Source organism: Salmo salar, chromosome ssa17, assembly GCF_905237065.1.
Source record: "Salmo salar chromosome ssa17, Ssal_v3.1, whole genome shotgun sequence".
NCBI lineage: Eukaryota > Metazoa > Chordata > Actinopteri > Salmoniformes > Salmonidae > Salmo > Salmo salar.
Window position 1 is genome coordinate 9,885,001 of NC_059458.1, and position 27,125 is coordinate 9,912,125.

The window sequence follows — 27,125 nt, forward strand, 5'->3', positions numbered from 1 at the left end:
GAGTGCAAAAAGTTGCAGCTCCCGAGTAGCGCAGTGGTCTAATGCACTGCATCTCAGTGCTTGAGGCGTGTTTAGTTCCATCCAGGCTGAATTCCACTTATTAATACGTTATTGTAATGTATATTATTTATTGTTTGGGGGGGATGTATTGTATTGGGGAATGAGGTCTGTTGTGTATTGCATTTTTTATTTTGAGGGTGTGGTGTTGATTGTGATAATGTACTTGTAACTGGTTTACCTTTATTAAGTGCCCCTGGAGGGATAAATGCAGTTGAATTGAATATACCTACCTGGCCTCCCAGATCTAAAGGTGAACTGTAAAAAAACTGAATTAACCAAGTTTTCCTATACTCTGAGGTCTGTAGCTGGCTAACAAAGTTAAAAAAAACACCATCATAAAAATCTTGAGTAATCTCTGCTGGACTGGTTCAGATGTTGTCAGTTGTATAAATGCTCCGGACACTTGTTTTGGTAAACATCTGTGGAGCTGGGGAAATTTAACCGCTCTCAAAATATAGAGGGCAACTCCACGGTAACAGTGAAGCTGAGACTCCCCTTTTCACTCTAAAATGTATGCCATGCAAAAACCATTGATTGCAGAGTTTAAAAGTATTCCTCACTTTGACATCTAAATGTTAGCAAATTTATTGAAAATGAAATACAGAAATATCTAATTTACTCCCCTGAATCAATACATGTTAGAATAAGGTCTGTCAAGTTGGTTGTTGATCATTGCTAGACAGACATACCATAGATGTTCCGGACAATTTAAGTCAAAACTAACTAGGCCACTCAGGAACATTCAAAGTCGCCTTGGTAAGCAACTCCAGTGTATATTTTGATTTGTGTTTTAGGCTATTGTCCTGCTGAAAGGTGTATTTGTCTCCCAGTCTGTTGGAAAGCAGACTCAACCAGCTTTTCCTCACAGATTTTGCCTGTGCTTAGCTCTATTCCATTTATTTTTATTCAACAAAAACAAACTCCCTAGTCCTTGCCGATGACAGGCATACCCATAACATGATGCAGCCACCACCATGCTTGAAAATATGAAGAGTGGTACTCAGTGACGTGTTGTGTTGGATTTGCCCCAAACATAATATTTTGTATTCAGGACATAAAGTTCATTTCTTTGCCACATTTTTTGCTATTTTACTTTCGTGCCTTATTGCAAACAGGAGGCATGTTTTGGAATATTTTTACTCTGAACAGGCTTCCTTCTTTTCACTCTGTCATTTGGGTTAGTATTGAGGAGTAACTACAATGTTGTTGATCCATCCTCAGTTTTCTCCTATCACAGCCATTAAACTCTGTAACTGTTTTAAAGTCACCATTTGCCTCATGGTGAAATCCCTGAGCGGTTTCTTTCATCTCCTGCAACTGAGTTAGGAAAGACGCCTGTATCTTTGTAGTGACTGGGTATATTGATATATCATCCAAAATGTAATGAATAACTTCACTATGCCAAAAGGGATATGCAATGTCTGTTTTTTAAATGTTTACCCATCTACCAATAGGTGCCCTTCCTTGTGAGGCATTGGAAAACTTCCCTGGTCTTTGTCGTTAAATCTGTGTTTGAAATTCACTGCTCGGCCGAGGGACCTTACAGAACATTGTATGTGTTCAGAGATGAGGTAGTCATTCAAAAATCATGTTTAACACTATTATTGCACACAGAGTGAGTCCATGCAATTTATTATGTGACTGGTTAAGCACATTTTTACTCCTGAACTTATTTAGGCTTGCCATAACAAAGGGGTTACATACTTATTGACTCAAGACATTTCAGCTTTTCTTTTTTAATTAATTTGTAAAAATGTGTAAAAACATATTTCCAATTAGACATTATGGGGTTGTGTGTAGACCAGTGATACAAAATCAAATTTGTATCAATTTTAAATTCAGGCTATAGCACAACAACATTTTGAAAAAGTCAAGGTGTTTGAATACTTTCTGAAAGCACTGTAGACAGTATGCAGAAGTCTACTTTAACAATTTTACTTAACACATTTACTTGAGGAACAGTGCACATGCAAAGCTTGGCAACAGAATGACAGTAAAATCTCCCTGTTTTTTTCCTTGCCACATTTTCCAAAAACTCTTAAATATCTACTCTGAATAAAGATTCAAAGATGTCTGCAGAAAAAGTGGAGTGTCAGCTATGATATAACACCTTGAGTTTGAAAAAATCGATTTTGCTTGTTGAACTACAGTAAGTGAAGTTGACTCAACACCCAGTAACAGAATGAAGGTAACAGAAGACACCAGACAATATTTCTTAAAACTACAGAAGGCAAATCATTTCTGCAAAACGAAGTATAAATGATGATATTAGTATGCAGGGGCCTTTACTTCAAGATTCTTGTGTTTTTATGTATTTCTATTAGATGATTTCTAAGACTCCTTTTCCGTTTTTGTAACCAGACATTTTTAAGATGGGAAATGGTTGAAAAACGTATCTATGCCTTCATTTCCCCCAAATATAGAATCTTAGCTTTCATTTGACACCAAATGTTATATGCTCTTCTAAACTTCACACGTTGGTGCTCAAATCAAATTTTATTGGTTGAATACACAGATTTGCAGATATCGCAGGTGCAGCGAAATGCTTGTGTTTCTAGCTCCAACCGTGAAGTAATACCTCGCAATAAAAATGTAATTAAGAAACAATACACACGTATTCCAGAAAAATAAATAGAAATGAAGAAATATCAGAAATAACAATGTCAGAAACTGGAATATATATTTATATACAGTACCAGTCAAAAGTTTGGACACACCTACTCATTCAAGGGTTTTTCTTTATTTGGACTATTTTCTACATTGTAGAATAATAGTGAAGACACTGAAACAATGAAATAACAAATATGGAATCATGTATTAACCAAAAAAGTGTTAAACAAATCAAAATATATTTTAGATTCTTCAAAGTAGCCAACCTTTGCCTTGATGACAGCTTTGCACACTCTTGGCATTCTCTCAACCAGCTTCATGAGGTAGTCACCTGGAATGCATTTCAATTAACAGGTGTGTGTCACATTGGTATAAAGGGATCAGGAGACAGGCGCAGTAATGCATAATAGGGGTTTTTATTGACCAAAATTACAGCGTGCCATGTAAAGGCATGGGAACAAAGACCATACAAACACGTATACAAAACACAGGGTTGAAACCTAAACAAAAGAGCAAGGAGTATCTAGAATAAATTGGCCCATTAGGAAGTCCGGGACCTAGTTGCACAGGGAGGAGTTCAGACCCAGAGCCCTGAGCTTAGTGATGAGCACTATGGCGTTTAAGACTGAGCTGTAGTCAATGAACAGCATTCTTACATAGGCATTTCTCTTGTCCAGCTGGAATAGGGCAGTGTTTAGCGCCCTGTGGATCTGTTGGAGCGATCATTAAATTGTAGCGGGTCTAGGGTGCTCATGGGTCATTCTGCATGGAAATGACTGTGACAGAGATAGGAATGCAAGGACTGACCATCCATGAGATCAAAATGATAGATTAAACCATGTTATGAAGGTATACAGTGTTTAATAAAAAAAAAAAATTAAATGGAGTAAAACAAGCTTATTGTAGCGACCTGCACAGACAGCTGTGTGTTATGTGTTAGGCTATTAGTTGGTTGTGTTGTACTTACCAGTACCGAGTGTTCGTGGGGTCCGACATGTCAATCAACCTGCTATCTGCCAACCACGGGAATCCCTGGAACGTTCTGGATGCCGGGCATCATGATGGTTAGCGGAGTGGCGTGGAGGGGGGTTGGACAGTGGGATGGAACATTGGAAGCTAAGACCGGGTTTAGCCAGTGTTCTCTCTCTTACGTCTGGTCTTCACAAGAGACGTTTGTTTTATAGGGTATCCTTCATTTATTTGGCGTGGGCTACGGCCAAACAGTAGCCTGTGTGAAGTTGGGTTAATAAACCGTACATTCGTAAACTCAAACCTCTGTCTGGACAATCGTGCCTTTATGATCTAGTCAGGTCATTACATTACTATTTGGGTTCTGATGGGGTAAAACAGTTGCTCTAAGATCATGAGGCATTTCTAAGTTATATTCGTCAAGAATCAATGGCTTTATCATTCATTTCAAATGAAAACAATTGATGTAATGCCAGTTACAGACTGTAGCTTTAAGATTTCTGAACGCTGTAACCTGTTCACACAAACTCTGAGTCTGACCAAGATTCAACATGAACAATATTGCAAAACATCTAGTCTATGGATAATTCTGGTTGGAATTTTCTTGCGACTTTTTGACCGTAATGACTATTCGTGTTTTTAAAAAAAATAAAATGTAATGGCATTTAACGCTCATGGCCCACAGAAGAGACAACATGCCCAAATTGTCTCTGTAAAGCAAATTTCGCCTACTAAAATTGTGTGTTTCAGAGAAAAACTACAGGACACAAGTAGCCCGAAAGGCCAGTCATATAGCCTATCTATTTTAAGGTCCACAAGTGATCAGTAAACGTTTTGAACAAGTTTATGGTACATCCTTATTTCAGACAGATGGACATCAAAACTCTGACCAAGCCTACACTATTCCTGCGCCCTTTCTCCTGACATCCTCTTTCAACAGACTTCAAGAGCGTCGGGTGGAAACGCACACAGAGTAGACTAGGCTACAGGAAGGAGAACCACGTCCAGTCGAACGAGTTTGACGCGACACCTGAACTACTGCGTGCTTCAGAAACACAGCTGATTTTGGACTTGATCGAACCCTCTATATGCAACGCTGTCCAATGATCTGCAGCATGAATACAATACTTCTGCGTAACTTTGCGAAGTTTTTTTTATGCTGGAATGTAATTTACCTACACGTTTACGCACAGGTAAGTAGGCTAGACGATAGAGTAATATTGTTTGTATTTTTTGGTGGAATAATTAATCCATAGGGTTTACCCCTGTTTTGTTACAGCAGCCTACACTGTGTATATAATAATCCACACACATACGGAATGTGCATGACCATTTTACATAGGCTGCCAGCGACATGATGCTAGATTATATACCCTGAGTGTACAAAACATTAGGAACACCTGCTCTTCTCCCTAATTGCTCCTGTAAATCGCTCCGGATAAGAGCGTCTGCTGAATTACTGTAAATGTTCCTAATGTTTTGTACACTCAGTGTATATTAGGGTGTAGGTATGGGGTGAGGGCAAGGTTAAATGAGAAGGGATGTTAGAAATGTACCATTCAACTAGTAAACATTTATTAGCCTATGTTTAGGCAGGCTATTGCAAGTCTAGTTAACAAAGTTCTTGGCATAATGAATTTGGTTGCTTTTGCTTTGCATCTACAATTCCCTATTCCTCTACTATACCCATTCCTCTCTGTCTATCTTTTAAAATACTTCTTCTGTAAATAATGGTAAAGCTAAGATGGATCCCTGTCCCCCCCCCCCCTCCATATTATGTTTCTTATATTGGTGCTATTTCATGTGGGAATGTATTCTGTTATGTATGCTATTCTGACATGCCCAGTTCTGTACTCATCAATGTTTGCATATTCATTGTTGACTAGTACTCATCATCCACTTTCTCTTTGAATGCATTTAAATGAGGTGGAAATATGAGCACAATGCATCAGCTTGTGTGTGGTGATTGCTTACTGTGTGCCAAATGTATATGACATGTTTTATTTCTGAAGTGTGTTATGCTACAGTATATGCAATTGTAATTATGACATTAGTTTATATCAAAGCCACTTTACCGTTTCTGCTTGTCATGTTTGAGATCAAAATGATCTCCGGGGTGAATATTCCCCTAGGTGCAGATCTAGAATCAGCTTACCCTCCCCAATCCTAACCTTAACTATTAGTGGGGGAAATGCTAAACTGACCAAAGATCAGCATCTAGGGGCAACTTATTTTGAATCAATGCCGCAATCTACTCTGTAGGTTCATCCAGAGGTCGGCCTCACAGCACAGGAGCAGATGTACCTGCTGTATGACGTCAAAGTTGAGTGTCATCAGAACATCTCCACACACAACCCTGCAGGTGGGCAAACACGGACTTACATACATCATATTACTCTATGGGCAGCATAGGTCATTTACAAACTTTTCCGTTTCTGTAATCGGTACCCACTAAACTGATGATTGGTCTACCTAGCTTTAGCAGAGCCCCATTGGCCAGCGTGTTTCCGGGTGGATCCAGACAGACCTTTATGGTAACCGTAGCAGCCCACCATGCTTCATCCTGTCTGGAGAAACCAAATCCCATAACTTTCCGTGTTTTCGCCTGGAAAAGGGGTTGGGTTTTGAGAGACGGGCAAATACTAGCCTGCTCCACGTCTGCCCACGTTCTCCCAGGCTTCACTCAGTCAGAGATTGGGGTTGGTAAAAGAGACTGCTGTTGCATGAACACTGACACACTGAACTCCTTGCATTTCTCACATTGTCAGTCAATGCTCAACATGAGATTTACTGAATTGAGTAATGCTTCATGCAAAAAATGTGTATTACCCCCCCCCAAATTATTATATTTTTAATTGCGGTAACTTGAGACAACTTTCAATACAGCATGGATGAAAACTACAATTTACAGAAGTGGTCTTGGGCAGGGGGAAAAATAACTGGGATGATGGCAACCACTAAAAACATTTAGAAAAATGTATCTTATTTTTGTCATATAGGCACTCTTGAAGAGCGGCGGGCGGAACTTATTGAAAAGCCTTTATTTACTTGGACTACCACTGCAGTTTGATTAGACAAAGATGACTTAAGAGCACAGATATTATGCTGTGTCTCTCCCTAGCCACGGAATCTGTGGGTGCTGAAATGAGGATTTATTCCATTCATTTGAATGTGTGCCAATTTACCAGCCCCAACCCTGCGGTTGTGTCTCTTTCTGGCTGCTGCACTCCATATTATTATCCTCCATGTGTCCGCCCACATTCTGTAGCAGTGTGAGAGCTGGATAAAAACAAACCGCTTTGTGTGTTTGATCCCGAATCAACCAGTCGTTAAAACCAGGTGGGAGAATAGAAATATCCGAACGTAAACAGATATTGGAGCATAATGGATAATTAGTGTGTTTATTGTTTGGTGACTGTCTATAGTAAATCCTGGCTACTTAAAAAACAGACCGGCTTCTGATACCCATCCAAATTTAGTCATGACGGAAGTCTTACGGTTTCACTGGGAGGCATTATGAAAATACAGTTTGCTATATACTCGGAGAGATGAAGAAATGACTAACACTTTATTTTAAGGGTCCATTATAAAACATTTATAAGGCATTTACAAACAGTTTGCCCACCACTTATTAATCATTATTCCCACATTTGTAAATGTTAGTTAGCTAGTTATTCACACGTGTGTGTGTGTGTGTGTGTGTGTGTGTGTTGTGTGTGTGTGTGTGTGTGTGTGTGTGTGTGTGTGTGTGTGTGTGTGTGTGTGTGTGTGTGTGTGTGTGTGTGTGTGTGTGTGTGTGTGTGTGTGTGTACACAACATGACCAAAAGTATGTGGACTTGCTTCCATTCAGCCACAAGAGCATTAGTGATGTCGGGCACTGATGTTGGGCGATTAGGCCTGGCTTGCAGTCGGAGTTCCAATTCATCCCAATGGTGTTTGATGGGGTTGAGGTCAGGGCTCTGTGCAGGCCAGTCAAGTTCTTCCACACCGATCTCGACAAACCATTTCCGTATGGACCGCACTTGTCATGCTGGAACAGGAAAGGCCGTCGACAAACTGTTCGCCACAAAGTTGGAAGCATAGAATCGTCTAAAATGTCATTGTATGTTGTGGTGTTAAGATTTCCCTTCACTGGAACTAAAGGGCCTAGCCCGAACCATGAAAAACAGCCCCAGACCATCATTCCTCCTTCACCAAACTTTACAGTTGTCACTATGCATTCGGGCAGGTAGCGTTCTCCTGGTATCGGACTGCCAGATGGTGAAGCATCACTCCAGAGAACGCGTTTCAACTGCATCAGAGTCCAATGGCGGTGAGCTTTACACCACTCCAGCGGACACTTGGCATTGCGCATGGGGATCTTAGGCTTGTGTGCGGCTGCACGAACAGTTCTTGTGCTGACATTGCTTCCAGAGGCAGTTTGGATCTCGGTAGTGAGTGTTGCAACCGAGGACAGATGATTTTTACGTGCTACGCGCTTCAGCACTTGGCGGTCCCGTTCTGTGAACTTGTGTAGCCTACCACTTTGCTGCTGAGCCGTTGTTGCTCTTAGACGTTTCCACTTCACAATATCAGCACTTACAGTTGACCCAGGCAGCTCTAGCAGGGCAGAAATTTGACGAACTGACTTGTTGGAAAGGTGGCATCCTATAGTAAGGCCATTCTACTTCAAATGTTTGTCTATGGAGATTGCATGGCGTTGTGCTCGATTTTATACACCTGTCAGCAATGGGTGTTGCTGAAATAGCCGAATCCACTAATTTGAAGGGGTGTCCACATACTTTTGTGTGTATGTGTGTAATATATATATATGTGTGTGTATGTGTATATATGTATGTATGTGTGTGTATGTGTATATATGTATGTATGTGTATATATGTGTGCATATATATATGTGTGTGTGTGTGTGTGTGTGTGTGTGTGTGTGTGTGTGTGTGTGTGTGTGTGTGTGTGTGTGTGTGTGTGTGTGTGTTGTATGTGTATATATATATGTATATATATATATATATATATATATATATATATGTGTGTATATATGTGTGTGTGTGTGTGTGTGTGTATATATGTATATGTATATATGTGTGTGTGTATATATGTATATATATATATATATATATAAGTGTATATGTGTATGTGTATATGTATATGTGTGTATTTCCTTAAACATCCTGTGTTGCGTGCTTAATCTTCTACAGGTACTGCTGGAATGTTTACCAATGGCAAGCAACTATTTGTGGGAAATTACACTGGTCTCTCAACATTTATAAAGTATAAATAGTGCTCACTTTAGATTAGGGACTGCAAAAGTACTTTACTAATCCATTAGTAAATGGTTTTGTTTGGAAATTCTTACACAGGGACAATCAAAGTCAATCTTAAATGAATCATTGTTTATTGTCAGCGTGCTGGAGGGGTTCCAACCAACTCAATGCAGCATAATACACATATCAATCAGGAGCTCTCCCTGGGCAGACCCAACTCAATGCACCATAATACACATATCAATCAGGAGCTCTCCCTGGGCAGACCCAACTCAATGCACCATAATACACATATCAATCAGGAGCTCTCCCTGGGCAGACCCAACTCAATGCACCATAATACACATATCAATCAGGAGCTCTACCTGGGCAGACCCAACTCAATGCACCATAATACACATATCAATCAGGAGCTCTACCTGGGCAGACCCAACTCAATGCACCATAATACACATATCAATCAGGAGCTCTCCCTGGGCAGACCCAACTCAATGTACCATAATACACATATCAATCAGGAGCTCTACCTGGGCAGACCCAACTCAATGTACCATAATACACATATCAATCAGGAGCTCTCCCTGGGCAGACCCAACTCAATGTACCATAATACACATATCAATCAGGAGCTCTCCCTGGGCAGACCCAACTCAATGTACCATAATACACATATCAATCAGGAGCTCTCCCTGGGCAGACCCAACTCAATGTACCATAATACACATATCAATCAGGAGCTCTCCCTGGGCAGACCCAACTCAATGCACCATAATACACATATCAATCAGGAGCTCTCCCTGGGCAGACCCAACTCAACGCACCATAATACACATATCAATCAGGAGCTCTACCTGGGCAGACCCAACTCAATGTACCATAATACACATATCAATCAGGAGCTCTCCCTGGGCAGACCCAACTCAATGTACCATAATACACATATCAATCAGGAGCTCTCCCTGGGCAGACCCAACTCAACGCACCATAATACACATATCAATCAGGAGCTCTCCCTGGGCAGACCCAACTCAATGTACCATAATACACATATCAATCAGGAGCTCTCCCTGGGCAGACCCAACTCAATGCACCATAATACACATATCAATCAGGAGCTCTCCCTGGGCAGACCCAACTCAATGCACCATAATACACATATCAATCAGGAGCTCTCCCTGGGCAGACCCAACTCAATGTACCATAATACACATATCAATCAGGAGCTCTCCCTGGGCAGACCCAACTCAATGTACCATAATACACATATCAATCAGGAGCTCTCCCTGGGCAGACCCAACTCAATGTACCATAATACACATATCAATCAGGAGCTCTCCCTGGGCAGACCCAGCAGTAGTCTTATATACGGCTATAAACAGACAAGTTATATTTGCATGATTTAGTATAATTAATTAATCATTACCGTTTTGTATCATTCATGTGACCGACCAATACTGGTTCCAAACGAGTGACAGACCAATACCCCACGAGGCTTCTTTCTCTCTTAGCTGAGACCTTGAAACTGAGATATATTTAGTTTGTTCTCAAAACACAGTCTGGGCGTACTGCCAAATTGCAGCTACTGATAGTGAGGATTTGTACAGTCAGCCACTTGCATGAACACAGAAATTGGTTATTAGAACAGCACATGAATAAAAGACAGACATTTTATGACTAATAAATGGTGAACATACAATTTTTATAAATGCTGAATAAATTATTTATTATGGACCCTTAAAATGTTACCGAAATGACATCAGTGAAACCACTTATTGGCTTAATGATATTCTGCCTTTCATAAGAGTAAAATAAATACAAATTACAAAAATGATATAACCCCACTTCCCCTCAATCAGTGGTGTTTGTCTGTTGTATTTGGTTTTTCCAGATAATTTAATCCAGATCTAAATGATAACAGATCATCCTGTTCCCCTGTAAGATTGTGTTTCCTTTTACATTTTAAATGATGGGGCAATCTGGGATTGGGTCATCCATTTGAGTCTTTAAATGTAGGATGTACAGTGGGGGGAAAAAGTATTTGATCCACTGCTGATTTTGTACGTTTGCCCACTTACAAAGAAATGATCAGTCTATAATTTTAATGGTAGGTTTATTTGAACAGTGAGAGACAGAATAACAACACAAAAATCCAGAAAAACGCATGTCAATAATGTTATAAAATTATTTGCATTTTAATGAGGGAAATAAGTATTTGACCACTCTGCAAAACATGACTTAGTACTTGGTGGCAAAACCCTTGTTGGCAATCACAGAGGTCAGACGTTTCTTGTAGTTGGCCACCAGGTTTGCACACATCTCAGGAGGGATTTTGTCCCACTCCTCTTTGCAGATCTTCTCCAAGTCATTAAGGTTTTGAGGCTGACGTTTGGCAACTCGAACCTTCAGCTCCCTCCACAGATTTTCTATGGGATTAAGGTTTGGAGACTGGCTAGGCCACTTCAGGACCTTAATGTGCTTCTTCTTGAGCCACTCCTTTGTTGCCTTGGCCGTGTGTTTTGGGTCATTGTCATGCTGGAATACCCATCCACGACCCATTTTCAATGCCCTGGCTGAGGGAAGGAGGTTCTCACCCAAGATTTGACGGTACATGGCCCCATCCATCGTCCCTTTGATGCGGTGAAGTTGTCCTGTCCCCTTAGCAGAAAAACACCCCCAAAGCATAATGTTTCCACCTCCATGTTTGACGGTGGAGATAGTGTTCTTAGGGTCATAGGCAGCATTCCTCCTCCTCCAAACACGGCGAGTTGAGTTGATGCCAAAGAGCTCCATTTTGGTCTCATCTGACCACAACACTTTCACCAGTTGTCCTCTGAATCATTCAGATGTTCATTGGCAAACTTCAGATGTGCATGTATATGTATTCTTGAGCAGGGCGCTGCAGGATTTCTGTCCTTCACGGCGTAGTGTGTTACCAATTGTTTTCTTGGTGACTATGGTCCCAGCTGCCTTGAGATCATTGACAAGATCCTCCCGTGTAGTTCTGGGCTGATTCCTCACCGTTCTCATGATCGTTGCAACCCCACGAGGTGAGATCTTGCATGGAGCCCCAGGCCGAGGGATACTGACAGTTCTTTTGTGTTTCTTCCATTTGCGAATAATCGCACCAAATGTTGTCACCTTCTCACCAAGCTGCTTGGCGATGGTCTTGTAGCCCATTCCAGCCTTGTGTAGGTCTACAATCTTGTCCCTGACATCCTTGGCGAGCTCTTTGGTCTTGGCCATGGTGGAGAGTTTGGAATCTGATTGATTGATTGCTTCTGTGGACAGATGTCTTTTTTTTACATGTAACAAGCTGCGGTTAGGAGCACTCCCTTTAAGAGTGTGCTCCTAATCTCAGCTCGTTACCTGTATAAAAGACACCTGGGAGCCAGAAATCTTTCTGATTGAGAGGGGGTCAAATACTTATTTCCCTCATTAAAATGCAAATCAATTTATAACATTTTTGACATGCGTTTTTCTGGATATTTTTGTTGTTATTCTGTCTCTCACTGTTCAAATAAACCTACCATTAAAATTATAGACTGATCCTTTCTTTATCAGTGGGCAAACGTACAAAATCAGCAGGGGATCAAATACTTGTTCCCCCCACTGTATAGCAATTATATAGCTTTGTTGTATTGATTCCGAGATTGTCCCTTTTTAAAGACAATGGCCCAATTCTAACCATTATTCACCACCGTATTACTGCCCGGTGATCTCTCGTTCCATCAATACGTGCTAAGATCACTCACACACCTGATCTCAGTTGCAACCATTATTAGCCATCCTGTTACCACTCCCGGGGTGTTAACAAGGTCACTGTTCACTTCAAGCCTGCTAATTGAGCAGACTAAGGACGGATGTATCTACAGTATTTGAGAATCATTCTGTACATCTGAAATACAGCATTTCCTCATTTACCAGGACAAATATACAGTGGCAATTTTACCGACACATTTTATGTACTGAAAACTCATGTTGGTGTACATGAGTAAAAACATTTTTTTTGTTTCTAATTTATGCAATCCATTAATTATAACTTGGTTTAATACAGTAGGCCTATGGACATTTCAAGAGGAAAATCAAATATTGAAGTTGAATTCACCGATTTGAGCTGTTGAGTCATTTATACTTGCATGTGTGTCCAATTCGGTCTGCGGGCCTTGTTTGACACGTGTGCTAGCCTATTAGCCACATTATGACTGACTTGTGATCATTGTCCTTGCTAGTTTGATTGTATTGACATTCCCAGCCTTAGTTAGTCATCTGTTTTTGTTCAAAATATTGGGTAATTGAAACTGAAACTGGGTGGAGGCAACAAACAGTGTACCAGGCCATCTGTGATTTACAACCAGATAGCAATATTTTTGGAACTACAAATAAATGTATTTGTAAATTATATTAATCATGCTTTGAACCGCATCCATTTATTCTGCCAACAATGCCTTATGGAGTTAAGGAATGCCTTCATGGAATTTTGAGTCAAATAGAACCTATTTTTAAAACCTCATCAAATTGGTATTGAAGCATAAACTGGGAATTTGATATTTCTGACTGATATTATCATTGTCTGTTTCATGTCTTCAAAGTAGTTAAAACAATGTCAGTTCCACTTTAAGGTATTTCACACTGTCTGCACATGGGACCCACCTGGCAAGTGGTCCCAAACCCCAATATGGCACATTTCCTGTCTGTCAGTTTAAATCAATACAACATGCTTTGATGTTTCAAATGATAATGTGACTCAACCCAGCTATAATCAGATCCAATTTGGCTCTGACATAATGAAGTATGACATCATACACATAGGAAGGCTACTGCAGCTGAGACACTGAAATATACAAATATCTACTTCTCTTTAGACCTGAATTGCAATTAGGGTTGCAAAGGGTTGGAAACTTTCCGGTAAATTTCCAGGATTTTTCTGGAAATTTTCCATGGGAAGTTAAGCCCTGGAATTTGGGGAATTTTGCTTAAATTCATCAAAAAAGTTAGCTTATAACAGTGAACATTTTTTTGTGGGAAACACATAAGGCAATTCTAGGTCTTGTGGCATATTTTGGTTAAACTATCCCCAATTCAATGGAATTACAACCCTCTGCATGCACAGTGCATTTTTCCATCACATGTGCAGCTGATTCTCAAGATCTTGCACACTAATGAGATGCTATTGAGCCCACACTACTACACTGTCTAAGCCAAGGACTACATGCTTTCTGGTAAGTTTAGATTACAACTTTGGGTGGGGTGAATATATTTTATATGACATGCATGATTTTTTTTGTTAACTATTAAATTGTAGCCTACAGCAAGGTGTGTTTTAAATAATTTCTAACTTGTTAACAATTTCTGCTAGTTAGTTTTTGCTGCCATGTGGGTTTTAGCTTGCTTGAGCCTGCTAACTGGGGTGTGTTAATTCACCTGTTTCCATACATATTTCATTTTAAAACATTTATCTTACCCAGGAGTTGTTTAATCTAACTGCTTAACTATTTGTACATGGAATAGTATTTGTTTTTTTTTACTTGTTTTTTTTCTAATCTTTACAGGAAAACGCCACGGGCACTATCTGATATGTGGAGACATTTCACTGCAGATAATGTAAAAGGAAAAGCTGTGTACGTTTGCAAATACTGTGCCAAATCATATGTGAAGAATACAACAAAGATGCAGAATATCTGGGCAAGTGCATAAAGTTCCCTCAGCGCTCACAACAAGTAACCTCTGACAAAAGTCCCTCTACTTCTATTTGAGTTGAAAATGATGAATTAGACACCTTATCGATAGCAACAGCTCATGGTCCTCCTGGAATCAGAATTGTTTTTGACTCAATGGAGGAACGTAGTCAGAGAAATTCAGATGAATGTCTTGCTCGAGCTGTGTATGGAAGTGGTTCACCTCTGATGCTCACAGGCAATGTGTATTGGAAGATATTTCTGGATGTTCTTCGCCCAGCATACACCCCTCCAACCAGACATGCTTTATCTACTCATTTGCTGGATGCAGAGTTCAAGTGAAGGTCAAGCAAATCATAGAGAAAGCAGACTGTATTGCAAACTTCTCTGATGGGTGGTCGAATGTTCGTGGGCAAGGAATAATTAACTACATCATCTCCACCCCTCAACCAGTATTCTACAAGAGCACAGACACCAGGGACAACAGACACACCCATCTCTACATTGCAGATGAGCTGAAGGCAGTCATCAATGACCTTGGACCACAGAATGTATTTGCACTGGTGACAGACAATGCTGCGAACATGAAGGCTGCTTGGTCTAAAGTGGAGTCCTAACCTCACATCACACCCATTGGCTGTGCTGCTGATGCATTGAATCTGCCCCTCAAGGACATCATGGCACTGAAAACAATGTATACACTCTACAAGAGAGCCAAGGAAATGGTTAGGTATGTGAAGGGTCATCAAGTTATAGCAGCAATCTACCTCACCAAGCAAAGTGAGAAGAATAAGAGCACCACATTGAAGCTGCCCAGCAACACCCGTAGGGGTGGTGTTGTCTTCATGTTTGACAGTCTCCTGGAGGGGAAGGAGTCTCTCCAAGAAATGGCCATATCACAGTCTGCCGATATGGACAGCCCCATCAAGAGGATCCTCCTAGATGATGTATTTTGGGAGAGAGTGGTAAGCAGCCTGAAACTCCTGAAACCTATAGCAGTAGCCATTGCACAGATTGAGGGAGACAACGCCATCCTGTCTGATGTTCAGACTCTGCTTGCAGATGTAAGAGAAGAAATATGTACTGCCCTGCCCACTTCACTGTTGCTCCAAGCAGAGGAAACTGCCGTTCTGAAATACATCAAAAAGCATGAAGATTTCTGCCTGAGTCCCAAGTATGCTGGCAAGAGCATCCTGTCTGGTGCAGAGATCAACAAGGCCTGTAGTGTCATCACTACTGTGTCTCGCCACCTTGGCCTGGATGAGGGCAAGGTTCTTGGCAGTCTGGTGAAGTACACTTCCAATCAAGGGCTTTGGGATGAAGATGCAATATGACAGTTGTGCCAACATATCTCATCAGCCACCTGGTAGAAGGGACTTTGTGTCTGAGGCTCTGTCCCCTGTTGCCTCCATCATCCTCCAAATCCCACCAACATCAGCCGCCTCAGAGCGCAACTGGTCCTTGTTTGGGAACACACACCAAAGCACGCAACAAGCTGACCAATACAGGGGTTGAAAAATTGGTGTTGGTGGGGTTTGAGGCTTTTTGAGCCTGACGACGAGCCATCCTCAACAAGGTTGGAAAGTGACAGTGAAGATGAGGTGGACATTGAGGTCCAGGGAGAAGACATGGAAGCATGAGAGGAAGACAACCAAAGATGTAAACTATCATTTCACAGATGTATTTTGAAAACGTTTTTGGGAGATGCGATGGATCATTGGGGGTCATTCAATTTTCTCTTTATTTTGTTATTCAGTGAAATCATCCCATGTGGAGAGTCAACTCATTTAATTAATGTTCAATTCGTAACTAAATTGTTTTTATTTCTATTGGAAGGATTTAATAATTTGCAATTATGTCTACTTATGATAAGTTAAAAGGTTTCTGTTTCTGTCTCCATACGATATGGTAAATATATCCAATGCAAAATACATCTACATTTAAATGGTATTGATATTAATTCCCATATATTCCCGTTAATTCCCACGGAAAGTTTCCACCTCTGAATATTCCCCAAAATGTGCAACCCTAATTGCAATCATAAAATAGATGTAATTTATTTAAATCTATTTACTCTTATTTTTTTTCTCCGTCTTTAGGTCTTTATTACTCAGTCTCAGCTTGCATCCCAAATGGCACTAAAGGTAGTGTACTATAAAGGGAATAGGGTGCCATTTGTGACACACACACCCTAGTCACTTGTTTCACTGAACCATCAGGGGGGCTAGCTGACAAAAGACGACAACCTATTACTCCTAGTGCTCCCTCACTAGCCTACTCATCTGGTGGACAGATGGTGTGTGTGTATATATAGCTGTAATGACTATGAGCAATGTTTTTGCACTTGTCGCTAATGAGTGACTCATAAGCTTTGTCTTTCCTTCTCACACTCTCATCATGGAATATAGATTAATATTAGAAATGTGTTTAATCAAGGGAGCGGAGGTTTAAATATACATAGTGGGAGAAAGAGTTTTTGTCCATGGAGCCGATATGTAGTAAATTGATTCTTCAGCTTGTTTCATTGATGATGTGGACTGAGTGCACACTGCTGGATATTTGCCCTTTCTTAAATTGAGTGGATCAAGTGTCTGCAAGATCACCAGCACTTACCATTGACAGGCACAAAAGCAACAAGTCAATGAAACCTTTCAATGATAATGCCTTGAGTTCAGTAGCAATGATTTCTTTTAAGTTCAGATTTATCCGAAGGAGTGGCCATGGTATTTGGCCTGGGAGCCTCCGTTCCTCTGATGACGATAACCTCCAACACAATGTCCAAATAATGTCACTTATGAACGTAAAAGTCTAAAATATCTACATCACACATATTGACGTTTTGTAATTGTGAAGATTTGACGTATAATGGCAATATGTCAGTAAATGTTACATATTTGGCATATTACCATAGTATATTATTTAGTGATGGGCACTAATATGGAAAATCCATACTAATATATCACTTGAATTTTTTCGATATCAATATATATATATATATTGGTTTTATAAAAACCTTGTTTTTTTCTGTTCACTTCCACGGCTCTGTGAAGTCCAGACAAGTGCTTGCTGATTACTCATTGGTCCATATATGAATGTTCTGGGAGCCTAAACCTACAGTTTAAATAAGTCCATTCACAACAAGTCACAAAGTTGAGAGCCAGTGAGAAGGTCTGTGAGAGGGGTTTGTGCATGCAGGAACAGTCATGTACAGTATGGGTTTTTACATAATAGTGTAAAATAACAGGAAGGCAATATCATAATATGCCTTCCATATATCGATATTAAACACAAATAAACCAATATCACGATATGATTTGCTCATATCGGTATCAAGTGAAATCTATATCATATTTAATTAGCAATATTGGTGCCCTCCACTAATATTACCTAACTCCCCTTTCCCACTATGTATCCAGATGACCTTTGTGCCCCTGGCTGGGATGGTCTGATCTGTTGGCCCCAGGGATCCCCCGGCGAGCTAACCAAGGTCCCCTGCCCCAGCTACATCTACGACTTCAACCATCAAGGTATTGGGGTATAGATAGGCTATACTCATGGGGCCATATTTATTAAGTGTTTGCACTGGGTGCAAAGTTTGCACCTTTTTTTGGGGGGGAAGGTATAAAACCCCAAAACAAATTCTTTGTTTACACTATAATATTTAGTTGCTCTATCCATTTTTGGACTTATAAATGAATGATATATATACCCAGTGATTCTTGAAGAGTATACACTGATTATACAGAACATGAAGAACACCCGCTCTTTCCATGACATTACCAGGTGAATCCAGGTGAAAGCTTTGATCCCTTATTTATGTAACTTGTTAAATCCACTTCAATCGGTGTAGATGAAGGGGAGGAGACAGATTAAATAAAGATTTAAGCCTTGGGACAATTGAGACCTGGATTGTGTATGTGTGCCATTGAGTTGTTGAATGGGCAAGACAAAAAATGTAATTGCCTTTGAACGGGGTATGGTAGTAGGTGCCAGTTTGTGTCAAGAACTGCAATGCTGCTGGGTTTTTCAAGCACAACAGTTTCCCGTGTGTATCAAGAATGGTCCACCACTCAAAGGACATCCAGCCAACTTGACACAACTTTGGGAAGCATTGGAGTCAACATGGACCAGCTTCCTTGTGGAACGCTTTCGACCCCTTGTAGAGTCCATGCTCCAACTTATTGAGGCTTTTCTGAGGGAAATTTATAATTTTGATATCCAAAAGCTTTTCACCAAAACAGAGGCGGGGTGTCCCACCTTGTTATTGTTTCAAATAAGGATTCTAGCTTCAATGTTTTATTTCTGAGCTGGTGCAAACCCTTAGTAAATCTGGCCCATGGTATCAATTGAATATATTGAATACCTTTTTAACTGTGGTACCATTGTGTTAAAATCATGTGTTTGCATCATGTGGTCATTATATGGAGACAAACAATGTACATGTAATGGATTTGACGTATTGAATGGTTTGATGAGCATGAAAACGATGTAAACCATATCCCATGGCCGTCTCAGTCACCAGACTTCAACCCAATTGAACACTTATGGGAGATTCTGGACCAGTGCCTGAGACAGCGTTTTCCACCACCATCCACAAAACACCAAATTATAGAATTTCTCATTGAAGAATGGTGTCGCATCCCTACAATATAGTTCCATACACTTGTAGAATCCATTCCAAGGTGCATTGAAGCTGTTCTGGCTCATGGGGGCCCAACACCCTATTAAGACATAATAGGGTGTTTCCTTTGTTTTGGCAGTTAACTGTATGTTACAATGTTAATGACCAGACCGTGTGTGTGTGTGTGTGTGTGTGTGTGTGTGTGTGTGTGTGTGTGTGTGTGTGTGTGTGTGTGTGTGTGTGTGTGTGTGTGTGTGTGTGTGTGTGTGTGTGTGTGTGTGTGTGTGTGTGTGTGGTGTCTGTGCCTGTGTCCGTGTGTATGTCCAGGTCATGCATACAGGAAGTGTGATGTCAACGGTTCCTGGGTTTCTGTGGAGGGGTTGAACCGAACATGGTCCAATTATTCCGACTGCTTAAAATTCCTTTTACCTGGTCAAGAGGAGGAAAAGGTAACTCCAATCACCACTTCAGTCACACCTAAGATTCCAATTAACATTGTTGTGGTTGCAGACTTGACTCATGACAACACTTGAGTTGCTCTGACTCATGCTAACAGCGGAGCTACACTGGGGCGTTAGGAGCACAGGCAGCTAGCATAGAAGCTAGAAACCTAACTTTTTCCCAGCGTAAACATTGTAGCAGGCTGTTAACATATCCATTTCTCCCTAGCGGGACTTCTTTGACCGGCTGTACGTCATGTACACCATTGGATATGCACTGTCCTTCATCTCTCTTCTAGGGGCCATTGTCATCATAGGCTACTTCAGGTAAGACAGCCTTGTGTCCCAACAATTGGTCCTTTCTCCAGAAGTGTGCAGTTGTGCGCTCCTTCTCACAAATATAGTTTTTCTTATACCAGTCATTTCCTTTCAGTCTATGAAAGAAAGTGAACAAGTGCAGACTTTGGGAGAAAGGACATTATTGGGACGCAGATGTATGCCGCTCGGTCTTTGCTCATCCATATATTTCTATGTTCACTTCAAAGAAAAGCCTTTGCTGCTCTATCCACCTGTGTAAATGCCACAGAGGTCATACAGCACTAGGCCTCATCTGTTCATCACCATTTTCCAAAAACAGTCTCACGTTAAATGAGAAGTAAAAATAAATATCCTGGCCAATCCTCTTGACTCATCTCCAATTTGTCTAGGAAATGAACCCCCCCCAAGATGAATAAAAAAAATGCCTGATGAATCATTGGCATGACATGGATTCATGTCTCCAACTCAACCTAGAATCAAAGGTAAAGAATAGGACTGCCATGAGTCCCTAATAACAGAGTGAAACACCCTTTGTACAAGTTAAAGAATAGGACCATTTAAAGTTGAATTAGACTAGATTTAGTTGGTTGAGTTGGAGACGTGAATCCAACATATCAATGCTTTTCGTTATGAGTTGTCAGTATCATGAATGCAGCTAGAGACGTATTACTCTCAAGCATCTTCCCTCAGTATTTCAACACCGATGCTGTTGAAAAAACCACTGTACGCTGTAAAACAAACTCAAATGATCTGAGGAAGCTGATTTGCGGTGAACCAATTTGATTTAATAAATGTGGTATTTAATGTATTTTACTCAATTCGGGTTATTGTTTTCAATGCAGTTAGGTTTTATAATGTGTGTGTATTAACTGTACATTTCCAAATTCCTCTCAACACAATAAACTAGGTTTGAATGCCAAAACAAAAATGTAGATGTTTAGAATTTCTCTCTAGGTTTCTACTTAGGTTTCTTCCTTCTAGGGAGTTTTTCTTAGCCACTGTCCTTTTCAAATCAAATCAAAGTTTATTTGTCACGTGCGCCGAATACAACAGTGAAATGCTTACTTACAGGCTCTAACCAATAGTGCGGGAAAAAAAGGTGTGTGTGTAGGTAAGTAAAGAAATAAAACGACAGTAAAATGACATTTGAAAATAAGAGTAGCGAGGCTATATACAGACACCGGTTAGTCAGGCTTATTGAGGTAGTATGTACATGTGGGTATGGTTAAAGTGACTGCTTTGCCTGCCCTTTAAGGTTCAAGCTGGGTAAAGCACTTTGTGACAACTGCTGATGTAAAAGGGTTTTATAAAATACATTTCATTGATTGAATATAGTGATTGTTGAGCCTTGAGTGTTTTACACCTGTCTGCCTGCCATGCAGACGCCTCCACTGCACCAGGAACTACATCCACATGCACCTGTTCGTGTCCTTCATGCTGCGTGCCGTCAGCATCTTTGTCAAAGACAAGGTGGTCCACACCAACGGAGGTCTGCAGGAGTTTGACACAGCGCTCATGGACAACTACAAGACCATCTCTGCTATGCCCCTTGACAACTCCCAGTTTGTGAGTACTGTAATGTTCTTCCTTTCAACTTCAAGGTCAGTTTGTTTGCTGTACGAAGTGCACTACTAATGCTTGCTCTCAAGTGTCGTCGCATAAATAACAGCACAACATAGGGGGGGGTTGATGAATACACATTGAATACAATCAAATCTAAATGAAACAAAATGATATTGGTCGCATTCACATATTTAGCAGATGTTATTGTGGGTGTAGCGAAATGCTTGTGTTCCTAGCTCCAACAGTGTAGTGATATCTGACAATACACAACAATACACACACATTTAAAAGTAAAAGAATGGAAGTAAGGAATATAGAAATATTAGGGTGGTCAATATCGGAGTCCGGAGTATAAATATACATATAATATAAAATATAATATATATACCTTCAGAAAGTATTCAGACCCCTTGACCCTGGGAGTCCCACAGATATGGAATCATGTAGTAACCAAAAAAGTGTTAAACAAATCATTTTTAGATTCTTCAAAGTAGCAACCCTTTGCCTTGATGACCGCTTTGCATACTCTTGGCATTCTCTCAACCAGCTTCACTTGGAAGGCTTTTTCAACCGCAGACCACGTGTAAACACGCCAGCCGAGGACCTCCACATCATGCTTCTTCACCTGCAGGATCATCTGAGACCAGCCACCCAGACAGCTGATGTAACTGCGTGTTTGTACAACCAAAGAATGTCAGAAACCATCTCAGGGAAGCTCATCTGCGTGCTCGTCGTCCTCACCTGGGTCTTGACCTGACTGCAGTTCGGCGTCGTAACCGACTTCAGTGGGCAAATGCTCACCTTCGATGGACACTGGTACACCTGTTTTAACTTTGTTCTTTGCTCATGTCAACATTGTGAACAGAGTGCTCCATGGTGGCGGTGGGGTTATGGTATGGGCAGGTATAAGCTACAGATAACGGAACACGATTGCATTTTATAGATGGCAATTTCAATGCACAGAGATATCATGACGAGATACTAAGGCCCATTGTCGTGCCATTCATCTGCCGCCATCGCCTCATGTTTCAGCATTGTAATACACGGCCCCATGTCGCAAGGATCTGTACATAATTCCTGAAAGCTGAAAATGACCCAGTTCTTCCATGGCCTGCATACTCACCAGACATGTCACCCATTGAGCATGTTTGGGATGCTCGCTATTGACGTGTACGACAGCGTCTTCTAGTTACCGCCAGTATCCAGCAACTTCACACAGCCATTGAAGAGGAGTGGGAGAACATTCCATAGGCCACAATAAACAGCCAGATCAACTCTATGTGAAAGAGACTGTCACGTCCTGACCAGCAGAGGGCGTATTGCTTAGTCTTGGTCAGGATGTGGCAGGTGGTTTGTGTTTGTTAAATGTTGTGTTGGTGATTGGGACTTCCAATTGAAGGCAGGTGTGTATAGTTGCCTTTGATTGGAAGTCCTATATAGGTGTGTGTGTTTTTCTTTGGGGTTGTGGGGAATTGATTTTGCACTGCGTTTTGTATAGCCTGCAAGACTGTCCATGTCGTGAGTACTGTCTAGTGTTGTTTTTCAAGTGGATGCCTTACATGTTTTGTCAGTAATAAACATGAGTGTCCACAATCCCGCTGCGCCTTGGTCCTTCTCTCTCCCATGCGACATATTCGCCGAAGAGTACGACATTTTCTGTGACAGAGACGTCGCACTGCATGATGCAAATGGTCACACCAGATACTGACTGGTTTTCTGATCCACGCCCCCTACTTTTTTTCTCTTCATGAAATCCATAGATTAGGGCCTAATGAATTTATTTAAATTGACTGATTTCCTTATATGAACTGTAACTTAGTAAAATTGTTGCATTTATATTTTTGTTCAGTGTGTGTGTATATATGTATATGATGGCATGTATAGACGTTATGGATAGTATATGGATAGAATAGTATTTGTACAGCAATAGTTAAATAGGATAGGCCTTGACTAGAATACAGTACACTGCGTGCACAATTATTAGGCAAGTGAGTATTCTGATCTTATCATTGTTTCTATTCACATTTTCGAACTCCAAACCATATAAACTTGAATGCTTATTGGATTTAATCATTTTCAGGTGATATGTATTTGTGTAATGAGGGAGGGTGTGGCGAAAGTGAATAACACCTTATATCAAGGTGTGCATAATTATTAGGCTGCCTCATTACCTCAGGTAAAATGGGCCAAAAAAATAAATTTAACTGACACTGAAAAGCCAAAAATGTAAAATGCCTTTCAGACGGATGCGACACCCTTTAAATAGATAAACTATTGTGGTGTGACCACCGGACATTCAAACGTTTTGTTGCGAATAGTCAACTGGGGCGCAAAAATCGCATGGGGAAGAAAAGGCGCAAATGAACTGCAAAAAACTTGAGAAAAATTAAACGTCAAACTACCAGGAACCCATTATCCTCCAGTGCCACCATATTCCAGAACTGCAACCTACCTGGAGTGTTCAGAAGTACAAGGTGTAAAGTGCTTGGAGACATGGCCAAGGTCAAGAAGACTGAAACAAGACCACCACTGAATAAGATTCACAAGTTGAAGCGTCAAGATTGAAGACAGATTGAAGACAGATTGAAGACAGATTTTTCAAAGGTTTTATGGACAGATGAAATGAAAGTGACTCTTGATCAGTAATGGACACAGGGCACCACTTTGAGTCAGGTGCCAGCAAGGTGAAGGAGGGGTACTGGTATGGGCTGCTATCATTGAGGATGAGGTAGTTGGACCTTTTCGGGTTGAAGATGGACTGAAACTCAACTCCCAAACCTACTGCCAGTTTCTGGAAGATTCTTTCGTCAAACAGTGGTACAGGAAGAAGTCCTCAGCATTCTAGAAGGCAATGATCTTTATGCAGGACAATGCTCCATCACATGCATCCAAGTACTCTACTGCTTGGCTAGCCAGCAAGGGCCTCAAAGATGCCTGAATAATGACCTGGCCCCCTTCCTCACCTGACTTAAATCATATTGAGAACTTGTGGGCCCTTCTCAAATGTGAGATTTACAGTGATGGAAGACAATACACCTTTTTGAACAGCATTTGGGAGGCTGTGGTTGCTGCTTCAGCAAAAATTGATCGTGAACAGATCAAGAAACTGACAGACTCCATGGATGGAAGGCTCATGGCAGTTATTGAAAATAAGGGTGGCTATATTGGTCACTGAATATTTTTGAAAGGCCAAAAATGTTATATAATTGTCATTTTGTGTTACTTATCTGTTACACTTACTCAAAAAATTGAGAATAAACAAGTGAGTTGAGAAATTATTTTTGTAATTTAGTTGCCTAGTAATTGTGCACACATATATTTCCCTGAGAAAGACAAAACTCACTTTTCCTTTGTTAAACATTCAGGTTTGAGGTTCAATAACATTTTGGATTGACTGAGAGCATTGTGTTTGTTCAACAATAAAATTAATCCCGAGGAATACAATTTGCCTAATAATTGTGCACGCAGTGTATATACATTAAAAAAAATTTAACTAGGCAAGTCAGTTAAGAACAAATTCTTATTTACAATGACGGCCTACCCCGGACCAGTTTTTGCGCCGCCCGATGGGACTCCCAACCACGGCTGAATGTGATACAGCCTGGATTCGAACTGTATTATAGTGACACCTCTTGCACTGAGATGCAGTGCCTTAGACCGCTGCACCACTCGGGAGCTCACAAAATATGACATATGAAGTGGGTAAAACAGTATATAAACATTATTCAAGTGACCAGTGTTCAATTTCTATGTACTGTGCATAGGGCATCAGCCTCTAAGGTGCAGGGTTGAGTAACCGGGTTCTTCAGCCTCCTGAAGAACTGGCTGTCTGTGTGGGTGGACCATTTCAGATTGTTAGTGATGTGTACGGCGAGGAACCTGAAGCTTTTCACCTTCTCCACTGCGACCCAGTGAATGGCAGTGTGCGCCCTTTGCTGTCTCCTAAAGTCCACGATCAGCTCCTTCGTTTTGTTGACGTTGATGGAGAGGTTATTTTCCAGGCACCACTCCACCCTGTCAGTACTATTTAGATCGCAGGTAGGGGTATTCAGACAGGCCCAGAGTTCTTTCCCGTATTTTTCTCTTTATTTAGACAGTTCAGAATGTAGATCTACTGTGGATGTATAGTTTGTGGAGGGGAGAAAGTGGCTGGGGATTCAAATCCATGTTCTATGCGTGCATGGTGGATTGCAGCACTACCGCTGCCACAAGTAACCAACGTCTTTGATAATGTTGATGACCTTGCGGTGGCAACGCCATGTGACTTCAATGGAAAACAACACTGCATCAGTTATTTTCTGTGTTCTCATATTCCTCACCTTGAACTGAACTTTATCAACAGTCTCTTCATACTGTTTGTCATACTGTGAGTCTAAGCTTAGCCGCAGTGGGAAATGACTGGGAAAAGAGGATCAACAGTTGAGAATGTCATGTACCTGAAGACCTCAAATCAAATTTTATTGGTCACATACACATGGTTAGCAGATAATGCGAGTGTAGCGAAATGCTCGTGCTTCTAGTTCCGACAGTGCACTAATATCTAACAAGTAATCTAACAAGTTCCCAACAACTACCTAATGCACACAAATCTAAAGGGGTGAATGAGAATATGTACATATAAATATATGGATGAGCGATGGCCGAGCGGCATAGGCAAGGTGCAATAGATGGTATAAAATACAGTATATACATATGATATGAGTAATGTAAGATATCATGGAGGGCAGGTAGTTTGCCCCCGGTGATGCGTTGTGCAGATCACACCACCCTCTGGAGAGCCTTGCGGTTGATACAGCCCGACAGGATGCTCTTGATTTGTCAGGGTTTTGGGTGAACTTAACTTTCCACCTTCTCCACTGCTGTCTCTTTGATGTGGATAGGGGGGTGCTCCCTCTGCTATTTCCTGAAGTCCACGATCATCTCCTTTGTTATGTTGAGGTTATTTTCCTCTTGTCGGGCCCCAGTGTTGAGGGTCAGCGAAGTGGAGATGTTGTTTCCTACCTTCACCACCTGGGGGCGGCCCGTCAGAAAGTCCAGGACCCAATTACACAGGGTGGGTTTTGAGACCCAGGGACTCAAGCTTAATGATGAGCTTGGAGGGTACTATGGTGTTGAATGCTGAGCTGTAGTCAATGAACAGCATTCTTACATACTGTAGGTATGCCTCTTGTCCAGATGGGATAGGGCAGTGTGATGGCGATTGCATCGTCTGTGGACCTATTGGGGCGGTATGCAAAGTGGGTCTAGGGTGGCCGGTAAGGTGGAGGTGATATGATCCTTGACTAGTCTCTCAAAGCACTTCATGATGACAGAGGTGACTGCTACGGGGTAGTTTTAATTTAGATCAGTTATCTTTGCCTTCTTGGATACAGGAACAATGGTGGCCATCTTGAAGCATGTGGGGACAGCAGACTGTGATAGGGAGTGATTGAATATGTCCGTAAACACACCAGCCAGCTGGTCCGCGCATGCTCTGAGGACGCGGTTAGGGATGCCGTCTGGGCCTTGTGAGGGTTAACACATTTAAATGTTTTACTCACGTCGGCCACGGAGAAGGAGAGGGGGGGTGGGGGTGCAGTCCTTGTTAGTGGGCCGCGACGGTGGCAC

The 27,125-nt window shown here is 41.2% G+C and overlaps 1 protein-coding gene across 1 annotated transcript in view; it reads left to right on the top strand.

Moving 5' to 3' along the window:
- Positions 1-4,521: 4,521 nt before the first annotated feature.
- Positions 4,522-27,125, top strand: part of LOC106575088 (parathyroid hormone 2 receptor) — a 54,713-nt gene continuing 32,109 nt past the window's right edge. The window contains exons 1-6 of the mRNA XM_014151269.2: positions 4,522-4,832; positions 5,902-6,001; positions 17,993-18,103; positions 19,525-19,646; positions 19,867-19,964; positions 21,338-21,521. Coding sequence (XP_014006744.2) covers positions 4,728-4,832; positions 5,902-6,001; positions 17,993-18,103; positions 19,525-19,646; positions 19,867-19,964; positions 21,338-21,521 — 720 coding nt within the window. The 5' untranslated portion in view covers positions 4,522-4,727. The remainder of the gene's footprint in view (positions 4,833-5,901; positions 6,002-17,992; positions 18,104-19,524; positions 19,647-19,866; positions 19,965-21,337; positions 21,522-27,125) is intronic.